The sequence below is a fragment of the Netta rufina genome (genome assembly GCF_964035555.1).
Source record: "Netta rufina genome assembly, chromosome: 14".
NCBI lineage: Eukaryota > Metazoa > Chordata > Aves > Anseriformes > Anatidae > Netta > Netta rufina.
Window position 1 is genome coordinate 14,021,332 of NC_140137.1, and position 12,378 is coordinate 14,033,709.

Below are 12,378 nucleotides of genomic sequence, written 5' to 3' on the forward strand. Positions count from 1 at the left end.
CAGAGGTCAGAAAAATCTTTACAGCCCTATCCCTAACAGAAGAGTTACCCCTGGGCACAGAGATCAGTTGGAATTGTTATTTTATGCAGGAACACACAGCATCATCTCTTATTTCCCTGGAAACAGGTGAACAGCAGGACCAATTTATTTATTTATTTATGTATTTATTTATTTTTGAGAAAGGGTCATGCAAATAACTTTAGTTGGATGTAAATTTAACTCTTGCTTCTGCTATGTGAAGAAGTTTGAAATAGAGACTTCTTTTCCTGTTCATATTAGGCAAACTAGATAACCCCTGACTATGGAACTTTGCTTTCTATTAGACAAACCAGATTTGAAAAGGCAACATTATTAACCCTAGAAATCTGATATACCTTATGCGAAAGCTTGCAAGAAAGGCAAATTCACTACCAGGTCCTGTCAAAGATTTTGTTCAACTACAGCTGCTGCATAGTCAGAGAGAAGACTTGAAGGCTTTACCCTCCAGAACAATCTGGTGTCTCTTTCATGTGTGACCTATACTTTGAGGTTAAAACCTGCTGCCTCCTTTGTTATGATTTATAGCAGAGTAGCACCCAGAGACATCCAACAAGGATGGATCGTGCTCGTCACCGAGCCGTGCGGCTGATGAAATGGCAGTCCTTGCCCCAGACAGCAAGCAGCTGAAGTGTGAGACGGGAGGTGACAGGTAGCTTAGACAAAGTGATGTGTGAAGCACGAGGTAAGTGAGCTGGTTATAAGAAGTATGACAGTGGGAGGTACCGTGCAATGGCTGCTTGGCACTGCTGAGCCCTTTCTAAACCATGTGGGATGGGATTTGCAGCTTGGGAAGACGTTGGCTGTATGTGTGAGAGGGCAAGATGTGGCTGGAGTTGAAGAGGGGACTCAAAACCCTGCAAGAATAGGCCTGCCGTGAGCTTGCATTGGTCTCCTGTCCACACAAGTCCATATTCAGGACCCAGGGAAAGCACTAAGAGAGGCATGGAGGGAAGGAAAGGGAAAAAAAAAAAAAAAAAAAAAAAAAAAAAGGGTCTACAATACTGAGTGATTTATCTAGATTGACAAGGCTGGGCATGCAACCAGGGATGCTGAGTCCTCTGTTGCATACCTGTCTGCCTCATGGCAGTATCACACTGTCGGCCTTGAGATGACAAAACAGCCAGGAGATGGATGAGAATGAACCAGTTTCTCTTGCTTGAAGTCTTTATGGGAGCTGGGAACATCTGATCCTGCTGCAGGCTGGATGCCCTGGGACAGTGTTGGGCTCCAGCCTCATTTGCAGGCGGTGCTCCTAAGGACACTACATGTGCCATAAAGCTTCTCCATCTCTTTCCTGCTGGCACTGGTTGTGAGAATTTGGTGCAGCACATGGAGTCTGCAGGACTAGGAGTCTGGCAGTGCCAATTCACACTTCCACTCCAATTTACAGGGGGTGGGAAAACCTGAGAAAACTCAGCAGAATAAGAAAGTGCCATGTCTTGTGCGCACTGCTTGGAGGAATTAGCACAAAGCAAACTTGTTGGGGAGTAAGGGGAGTTGAAGTACTCAGAAGAGGAGTCAGACAAGTAAGGAACATGAAGCAGCAAAGCTCACTCAGCATGAATACACAGGAGCTGCTAGTACTTGTATGACTTTACACTTTCCAAAATAACACAAAGGAAAAATACCTCCAATGCTCACACAGACGCATGATGAGCTGCAATGAGACATGGATCAGAAAAGAATGGGGAAGAAAAACTTCTGCAGTGCATGCAGCCCCCTCCCAGCAGATCTACAGTGACACAACCTTGCTGAGGATGATGTTCAGCCGCTCTGATTCACAGTCCACCACCACCAGCCTTTCCTTCTTCTTCTCCAGCTCCTGGAAGAGCATGCGGTAGCCCTCTTCTGTTGTCGTCAGGATGTTGACAGCTGTCACCTGCCAGTTCTTCTCGGCTGCAGTGTCCAGCACTTTCTGTAGGACTGACAATCCTGTGACGGGAAGAGAGGGAGAAGAGGACAATAGAGGGAAAACCAAGGTGTAGTTTTACAATGCCATTTTTCTATCCTTCTGATAGCTTGCACAGCTGTCCCATGCTGGGCTGGATATAGCACTACAAGAGCACAGTAGAACTCGAACGAGTAGATAATAGTCTAGCATTTTGCCCACACACAGCTGGCCTAGAATTAATGGCTCCTGCCTTTTCTGTCCTAGCACAGGAAAATAGGATGATTCCAGGCCTAGTTTTCTTTTGTAATTGACAGATCAGTCTCGTGGATCAGGCCTCACTGTGGGATTCAGATAAGAGTTTTAATCCCCGTCTTCTTGTCTGTCACTATCCAAATCACATCATTTCTCTGGGCCATAGCTCCTTTCTCATTTTTTGATCTGTTTAGGCTCTATGTTCCTAGGGTTAGGGTTAGAGACTTCCTTAACAATCACAGTACACAATCATATTCAGCATCCCTGTCTCTCCTTGAAACACTGCATTGGAAGACTTCATTATTTTTTAAAGGATCTTGCCTAAATTACGTGCACAGCTTTCCAGAAGAGATACAGATAGCACTGTTTTGCAGTCTGCTAGACCACCCCGCCTACTGCTGTTCTATTGGGATACACAGCATGTCCATCCCTTGAGACAACAGAAAGCTGGGTGAGATGCTTTTACATCATATACTTGTCTCTTAACGTCATCCTGGGCTAACGATAACTTCCAGGACATAGCTGTGAATGACCTTACCTCTGTACTGTCCTTCACGAAGCTGCTTTGCTCTCAGCCTCCAAGCTTTAGAGACATCTGAGAGCTGGGGAAACTGAATCACAAAGCAATGACTCACTAGCCTCGTTCATGGTTTCAAAAGTTAGCCCATATCTTCATAGAACTCAAGAAAGGCTTTTGTTATTTTAAGCAGACAACTAACACTAACTAGAGAACCTGGAGTTTTCCAAACTACCACTGCAAACATACACATATATCATCATGGGGTGGGGGCTCAGGTGAGACCTTAGCAGCTGTCCACATTCATAAGTGCAGGATTCAGTGGTCTTGAGTTGAACAGACATGAAAATAGGATGTATTAAATATAAACAATTTCCCCATGTGAAACCCAAGCCTCTTATATATGAAATATTTCCATTGTGTTACTGGGTTCTGGTCTGACTCTATGAACCCAGAGGTACTGGATCTGATTATTTTTTTTTCTATATATCAATGTCCCACCCTCACAACCGTCAGTAATGGATATTTAGAAAAAGAATTAAAAACAGGAAAGGCATAGGTTTACCCTGCCTTTAGATAGCCTCTCAATCTCCAGAAACCTACAGTAGGGCATCTTCTTGAGCCAAATCTATCTACACCACTACATGTAATTGCACAGTAATTCTCCTGGGGTGCTTGTGACTTACCCCGATCAGCGTCATAAATGTACACAAACTTCTGCCAGCTGTAGTGTTCGATGACACTGATGAGGGCATCCTGGAGCTCTGGGCGAAGCTGGAGAACAAACTGGTTGGACGTTTCGACGGGGAAGCTGGGCGTTATGAAGCAGACGTGGAGAGCCCCGCAGAAAGATGTGAGCATGTTGACTGTCCTCCTCTCATAAAAACCAAAGATGGCATAGACGCCCTTGGAGAACTGTGAGCAAACTGGAGGAGCAGAGAGAAATGTCATGAGAGCAGAAGGACAAGAAGGTTCATCAGGAATACCATCAAAATAAACATCGTCCCTGAGATAAGCTGCAGCCTGTCAGGACTAAATCACTTTCCTTGAGCCCTGCGGGTTGGTGAATGAAACCTGTGCCACATGAAGATCAGGGCTTGTGGCCATGGGATGCTCTGCCCTTGAACTCCACAGACCTGCTTTATCTCTGATAGGCAGAAAGGATTTGGGATTTGGAATACAGTGTCCCCAGGCCTCTGCTGAAGATTTTGCCACTTCAGGGAAAACGTGTATTATCTGAACAAGGGAAGCCCCAAGAACAAAAGTGTGGTGGCTCACCAAGCCATGGCATGGCAGATGTCTGGCCCCTGGAGTTGTTTTATTTTGGGGGAGAAAGCTGGAACTTTCTATCATAGCCCCAGTTGCATTAATGGAGCAGAAAGAAAGCATGTGCAGGACAACACAGCCCTTTGTGGCCAGTGACTCCAGGAGGAAGCCTCAGAAGCTGAGCCCACCCTGAGAGGGCAAAGGATCACCTAGGTTCAGTGCTGTCACAAGACAGCTCTAGTGAGGTTTGTCCCCAAGCAGGAGCTGGTGGCACTGAGGTCGGATCCTCTGATACCAGGCATGCGTTGGTACCTGAGGACACCTGATGGGCAATTTCTGTTTTCCTCCAAAGCTGTGGTAGAGGAGGCTGTGGACCTGGTGAGGCAATGATGGTGACCCAAGAGGTCTCCATGACTACTCGTGGAGGGTGCACACCACGTTCTCCAACAGATATTTGCATCTCATCTCGGCAGGCAGCAGCCCGCCACACAGAGAGGGCTCTCCTGGGTCGGAGCCTTCCTCAGGAGAGCACTTAATGAGATCGTGGGAGCTGCTGCAAAAACGCCTCAGGATCTCAGTGAGGGAGAGAAAGCTCACACTTTGGGTTGTAAAACTTAGTCCCTGAGACAGTCAGATTCATTTAATATCACCCTTGTTTATGGCACATCCTAATTTACTATCAGTAAATCTCTAGGCTGGAGGTGGTGGCAGTGACAGCATTTTCCCTGTGTCAGAACTCCTGGCACTTGTGTCTCCTCCTGTTGTCACTCTGCCTCTGAAGACCTTTGGCTGTGACATTTATCCTGACTCAACATTTCACGCCCTGCTCCCCAGCTCACCCTGCAGAATGCAGGGTGAGAAGTTGGATGTGACATTTTGGGGTCCCCTGGCAAGTGCTCTGCGCTGCTTGGGAATCCCTTGACCTGGTTTCTGCTGGTAGCTGCCAGTACCAACTCTTCTGCACGTGTGGCTGAAAACAGGCTCCTAAATGTGAGCTTGTTCCATGCTTAGCTGGACTCTGTCCAAGCCCTGTCTCTCCAGTGAAGACCAGAAGTCAGTGCCGCCGACTGGCTTACGGCCATCCTGGATAAGATCACCTTGTTTCCCACTTCTCTACTGCCAGCATCAAATATTCAGAGAGAAGAGCAAGAAATCTTGCCTCCCACTGTACAAAGCAAGTCTCTGCTCCCAGATATTTGAAATTCCAGCTGCCAGATTTCTGAAGCAGCAGAGTGCTGAGAGCTGAGAACTCTGTCTCTTGACACTGGTGAGCATTTTCCCTTCCTCTTGAAAGAAGCCCATGTTTGGGTCATCCCAGCCCAGCACTGTGTCCCCAGGGTAACCCATCTGCTTTCCACTGCCCACAATCTCAAATACCTCAGCACCTTCCTCCCCCATGGGAATTTGTATTTCTGCAGGGCAGGGACTTTTCCTGAAGGCTGAACCGTGACGGAAATAAAACCCTCTTCTCTTCATTTTCACGGCAGTGTCTCTCTTTGCAATCAGCAATTGTGTCTGTATCAGCTGGAGTCACTGCCCTCATCATGGGACTGACACATTCAGGAAGAAAAGTAGCAGATACAGATAGAAATAGTCTGAACGGCGTTTCCATGTGACTGGACCAGTGGGTCTAATGAACAGTGCGATATACCATATGTGAGAGATCAGAACTTGATCTCTGGAGACCCAGGCTTCAGATTCAACGAATGATTAAAGTGACATTCTCAGGGCAGCTGAAAAATACAGCACAATTAATAATCCAGACAATAAATGCGGCTGGCTTGCTTTTTGTTTTAGTCAAACCACAGCTTCCTTGAATTTTATTTTCTATTTGAAACGAATCTTTTTTTTTTTTTTTTTTTTTTTTTTTTTTTTTTTTAAACTCTGTGGCTCAGTCACGCTCAGGCAGCCCTCCTACACTGTTCTGAGACACTCATCAATCCCAATGTTTGAAACAGATTGCACCAAAGCCGACTGGGAGAACGAACAGTCTTTATCATTAGTATGTTTGGAAAGAACCCGAGCTTGCTTTGTATTGTGAGACCATGAGGGGCTGTGGACAAGGCAGATAATTTGGAAAAAAAAGACTTGCTGAGGGTTATCACCCAAGGAACAACAAAGAAACTGTTGTGTTATTTAAGCTGGAAAAAATGAAGAGCAAGAGAACTGAAGCCACCTTTCTGGGATGGAACTTGGCAACATGTAAAAGCAGTGGCTGCAAAATGGTTTAAATCTCAGAGCTATTTTAAATTACAGATATGCCAACTGTATTAACCCAGAAGAATTAAAAAGAGGCTGCTGCCATTTATTTGCTGCACAAAGAGGTAGTTGGAGTTTCTTTATACTTGCTTTAATTGTTTTATTAAGCAAATGTATTAATAATTTTGTTCTCATTTGATTGCTCTGCAACTTCCTAACAAAATTCTCTTAACTATTATAAACCTGAACTACCGGAAGCAAATATTGTAAACTACTCTTTGTTTTCACAGTAGGGAGGAAGCTTATCAGCTCCTCAGCAGTCACAGTTCTCTGACTGATGCCTTTCTGAAAAGATTAAGAAATATGACAGGGATAAAGATCATAGTGGGACAAAAAGTCTAAGAAGATGAGCTCCTCTGGTCAACTGGCTTGTGATAATATCACACTTTGCAAACCTCATGCTAACTACCTGTTAGCAGTGAGATAGCCACAAGCTGGCTCCTCTTGCAGAAGAACACAAATTCACAGTTGAATTTGGACAGTTCAGCCTCTGAAACTCATGCCTGTAGGCAGGAGACTGGGAGTATTCAGCAGCAGAATTGCAAAACCAAGGATGTGAGCATGAGTGAAGAGTGTTTACTTAGATGCAAATGCAGACGTTTGTGGTGGTTTGCATGTACTACTCTTGGCCTCTGGGCTGTACAAATGGAAAGAAGGGCAGAGAATATTTATTTTGGGCTGTAACTGTGCTATTATCTTACAGTGAATTTGTAGTTAATTACAGAAGGATTTCCCCTTTAAAAAAAAAAACTCAGAAAATATAGTTCATAATGAGTGATGGCAAGTACATCTGCATTTGTCCTGAGCAGTCTTGCACAATTGATCTGGTTGGGTTTCTGGATGGGACATTCCTGGCATCAAGCACCATTGCCATCCAGATCCCTCATTCTCCAGGCACAGGATCTCATTGATGAGGCTTTTTATTTACCTTTTTAATTATTTTTTAATTTAATTTTATTTTTATTTTTATTTTTTTTCCTCAGATTATCATTCCACAAAAAAAATCAGGTAAAAGCAAAGGCGTTAACTTGACCGTCACCTGGTTATGCTGGAAAGACAACTCAGTGACAGCCAGCTGTTTTTGGACACAACTCCACAGTGCCTGTTGCAACCAGGTGAGGTGGGAGCTCCTCAGACCTTTCTCCAAACACTGCTACTTACAGTAGAAATCAAAATAACATCATAAGATTCCTGGTACCTAGTTAGAGGGTGACTGATGTGGTTGGGTGAAATGGAGGAGGCCCCCCTCTTCCTACAGAGAAATAGAGCCACTGCGGAGCTGGTGTGCCCTTGGATTCTGACAGGGAAAAACATCCATGCTTCAGTCATGCTTGAAATCCCTAGGCTGTAGGATTTCTAGTCCTGTGGTTTCTCTCTAGTTTTCCTTTTCATATGGAAATATTCCAGGTAAAGCACTTAAATCTGAGAGACGAAACACTGGTTTTACTGAAAGCAGGATGGGACACCTACCTAGCAGCTGAAGAGAGGCAGCTCTGGTCACCTTTGCAAACACTTCTAAGAAAATACATGCCTACTACTTTAAATTGCACATTTCCTCTGCAGAAGAGGAAAGAAAAAGATATGCTTTGAGTCTATACAGATTTCTAGGACACTTTATTTAGCTAAAGCTGTCAAGCGGTCAACAAGAGAGCAGCTGCACAAGACTGATTTCGGCTTTCAGGAGGGCCAGGGATTATTTGGAAATGAAGATTTGAACTGACTCCCATGGGAGGCAGATGACAGATATAATGGATCTCTTATGTGAATGTTGGTGAAAGCAGAATGGACACCAAGAAGTTTCTCTCAGAAATGGTTACCACAAAGAAGGGCTGCTGGTCTTGGGATCTGAAAGAGGAAGAAAGGCAAAAGGGCTGCACAGAAGGATGGAAATGAGGATTTGGTTTCCAGGAGTGAGAATGGTGCCATCCTGCTGAGAATCTGCAAACAGGAGTGAAAAAAAGGGAACTGCTTCCCATGGACACAGCTGGAGAAGCCTGGTAGGAGATCTTGGCAACTGCTCATCTGCCATTTCCTTTAGAAGCAGAATTTTCCCCATTTCACTGAGTTTAAGACTAGAAGGGGACATTAGATCATTTCTACTGACTTCTTGTATCTCACAGGCCATTAAGTTTCACCCAGTTACCCCTGAAGGAAGTCAATAATATGGTTTAGTTGAAGGCATTTAAGCTCTCAGGAGACTCAACTGCTGTGTGCCTCTGTCAGAGAACAGGAATAACAGAGACAGTGCTAATACTCACAGCAACAACAGCAGTAAAAAAACTGATTAAATGCAATATCCCCAGATGTTCCCCACAAACAATTCATAGTCTCTGTTGCAGAAGGAGACAAAAAAAACCCACAAATACCACCAACAAAAAACCCACAGATGGTCCCTGTCAGACCTCAGAGCCCTTCCCCACCCAGAAGGATGTCACATCAGGTGAGCCTCTAGGAAGAAAGACTCTACACCATCTCCTGACAAACCATTTCTGTAATGCTCAACTGCAGATGTTGTGAGGATTTTGAACAAAATGCTCTCCATGGCCTAAGTGGTAGGCAAAAAGGGCAATTTGGAAATTTAGAGTATGAGAGATCTTTGAAACCATCCAATCTGACACACACAAGTACTTGCGCTCACTTCAGAAATCACATTAACAGATGTTTTCTAAAAATCTCAAGACAAGTGTGGCCAGACTTTGAGGAAATCAAAATAGTCAGCTCAGTCTACTGTTCTCTGTGAGCTATTGAATGCTAGCTCTACAATACTTGTAGCCCCCATCTCAGCATGTGCCCAGACCTCCGGGGACACAGAACCAGAATCCTCACTTGGTCCAGAGCTGCACTTGCAGCAAAATGACAGCAGTGGTGTCAAGGAGCAGATCCCACATGCTTTTCTTTGCTCACTTGGAGTATTTGTGTGTGTGTGTGGGAAAGAGAAGGGGAGGTGCATGCGTAATTTATTTTTAGCATGCCCTGACTAGAGGCGACCCTCACACGGTGATGGAGAACCTGACATCAGGTTGGCGAAGCCGGTGGATTTTCAATGAAAGAGCACTAGTGTCTGCTTCAATTAGGATCAGCTCAGCTTTCCTCCCAAATGTTTGTCCTCACAGTTCTCCAGTGTGGCGTAGGTGCCAGAGCGCATCTCTTCAGCACATCCCAACGACAGCATGTTCCCACAGATTTTTTGAGCAGGGGAAAGCCAAACAGATTCTACACTCCCCCATCGCTCCATGCATGCATATAGCTGACAGCAGATATGTCCCATATATTCGATCAACTGTAAATTGGGCTGATATGATATCACAAGAAATATATGTTTCTCTTTCAAATATATAAAAGACACTGAAATGTGGTCCCTTCCATCATTTTCCTGCATTGCTGCTCTGACCACATGGGAAGCAGCAAAGCGCTGCTGATTTCTACATCAAGATCTGCTTTCCTTCCTTCACATTTAAACAATAATCTATCTGCTCATCACTGTTTATGGTTAGAATTTTATTTTTTTTTCTTTTCATTACATTTACACGGCTGACAAATAAGTCATAGTTTGCCTGACTGCAAATGATGTTTTCCTTGAGATCAAAATGGATTTGGGATGCTTCTTTCTTGTATGCTGCTGAGTTTAAGGAAACAGAAATGGCATGGGAGCTTTTGTCAACAAAAACTAACAACATGACAACAAATCTTTCCTCAGGACTCTCAGTCATTTAGTGTGCTTTTGAATTATAGCCATAGCGGTAGAAGATGTGGCCAAGGGAATCTGAAGATGACTTTAACCTCTCTGTTAAAGGGACCAGCTGAAAATCATTGTTCTCCCATTCCTGTGCTTCCTATTCAGAACTTTTTTTTTTCCTAGAGCCTGGAAACACAGTTCTTACCCAAAAAGATCACAAAACAGAAGAGAAAATCCAAATATTAAAGGTCTTAACTAGGTCACTGAACTTGTTGAAAAAAGGAAAAAAGTAAAGTCAAGGTGTTTGTCAAGACTTTCCCTGTTTGCTTTGCTTGATTTTAAACATATAGTAACTTAGGGATTGCTACCATTTTATTAAATCAAAGAAAAGTAAACATTAAATATATTGAGGGGGTTCCAGTCAATACTTGATCAATTTCCCAATAATGGTGGCACTTTTAACGTGAATGAAGATTACACACTATGTGCAAATCCCCCACATAGAACACTCCGTTATCATGAAGGTCTTTTAACATGCTCTGAACAAATATCCAGAGGAGACACAGGCATGTAACTCTTGTGACCTGGGACTTTTGGAGCCACAGACTTGGATGTTGCCATAACTAAAACATTATTTTCAAACTGTCTTTTCTGGGTAGCCTTCAAATGAAGACTAACCCATAGGAAGAGAATAGAAACACCACTGGAAAAGATCTGATGTCCATCTCAAGCAGCACTTGGGCTTTGCAGAGGCCCATTCCTGCTGCAGTTAGAATCAGGTTATTCTAATAGGGACAGGTTGGCTAATGAGAGTCCTGCGGTTAACAGATTATGTGTAAGGAGAAACAGGTTCAGTGCCAGCTGTTTCAGGTTTGCTATCTAATCATGACTTGGATCCTCGCCTATAAGGTGCAGGAAGGACTGCCTTCCATTAGCCCCATCTGTTCCAGTCCTTGGGGTCAGAGACTGTTTCTTGTTACATGTTTGCATAGTCCCCAAATAAGACTGTATTCTGAGCCCTGATCTCATGCTGTGTAAGGTTCATGTTGCTTACTGACTTCAGCTTTTCCAGTGACCCATACCAGAGCCATAGCCTTTCCACAGCCCCATGGGCTCTGGAAGACCAGTTATCCTGCTTTAACCTAACCTCCTGCAATGAAAATTAAATCCAAAAATTCATCCTCATTGAAATCTCCATGTCTGAAGCGCAGTCATAAATATTAAAACAAGATTACCACAAAGGGAAAAGAGACAGCTATATTATAAAAGGAGGTGAGGGATGAGGGTTGAAGTAATTTTGCTTCTGCTGCTTCATTAGATGGCCTTTTGTTTTATGTCAGTCCTTCTACAAATAGTACTATACTAGGAAAACTAACTACAATAGCACAGTGCAGCTTTCTGCTGGAAGCATGAGCAACAACAGAGGAGAAGAACAAAGCACTAAACCCACAACATGTTAATACGGTACATGGCATGCTGGTTCTTAGGTCAGCACAACATTTAATTCCAGCCTGTAAGAGATGAATTATTAAAGCAGTGTAAAAAGATGGGAGTGGGGGTGAGGGGTGGGAAAAAGCAGTAGCAGAAAGCAAATGCATCACATAAAGAAGAGTTCAATGCAGATGAAATGCATTTTGTCTTCACTAGCTTCTTTCCCTAATGCATCGTATCTGTTTAGGGCAGTTTTTCTAGACATTAAGCCTGTGACTGTCCTCAGTGCAAGCCTCAGGTTCTGGTGAGGATTTTATAAGTGTCTGCCTTGAAACTGGCTACAGGTTGCAATGCAAAAGCCAGACTATGGACATTGTCTGGAAAAGCAATTCCAATGTTAATGTTTAACTCCACTGGGGAAGGAGGTTTTTAACATCTACCTAAATCCTTTTTTAATCTTCATCCCATTAATAATCATTTTGGTCCCATTTCCTCTGCTTCATAAAATATGTGCATAGATACTCCCAAATTTTCTCTGGTCTGTGTTTTTGCAGATGCACCAGTTTGCAAGTCAAGCTGATCTCTCAGTCTTTGATGTGTTCCCTGTGGTATTTATGAGACTCACGTTGTTACCTCCAGTTGAGAAAAGTGTCTGGATAAGTTTTCCCAGATGTACCATTTCCATTTTTTTAGGATTATTTCCTGCTCATAAAAATGTTTCCTTTAGCCCTTACTGGAATTCTGCTCCAGGCATGGAGTTCAGTTACGATATATATACTCCTTCTTCCAGGTTTGTAACAAAGATAGTAATCAAGACCATCTTTAGCTGTAACTCTGTATCAGCCTCTCTGCCTGGCCCATCTGCCCAATAACATTTAATTTTCCATTACAATCACACCTTGTGAGCCTTTGACCATTTTTAATCAATCTGATTAATATTTTTGGGGCCACTGTAAATTACATCACCAGGACCACATTCATGATTTGGCAGGTGACTGAAGAACGCACTAACTTTCAACAGGATTATTTCCATGGAGAGACATGAAA

The 12,378-nt window shown here is 43.6% G+C and overlaps 1 protein-coding gene across 3 annotated transcripts in view; it reads right to left on the minus strand.

The window, feature by feature from the left end:
* The window catches only part of GRIA1 (glutamate ionotropic receptor AMPA type subunit 1), a gene marked incomplete at both ends in the record, with an annotated part of 123,485 nt that overhangs the window by 62,766 nt on the left and 48,341 nt on the right, over nucleotides 1–12,378 (minus strand). For all 3 annotated transcript variants that reach the window (XM_084295555.1, XM_084295553.1, XM_084295554.1), the window contains 2 exons: nucleotides 1,787–1,971; nucleotides 3,386–3,625. In XM_084295555.1, coding sequence (XP_084151681.1) covers nucleotides 1,787–1,971; nucleotides 3,386–3,625 — 425 coding nt within the window. The remainder of the gene's footprint in view (nucleotides 1–1,786; nucleotides 1,972–3,385; nucleotides 3,626–12,378) is intronic.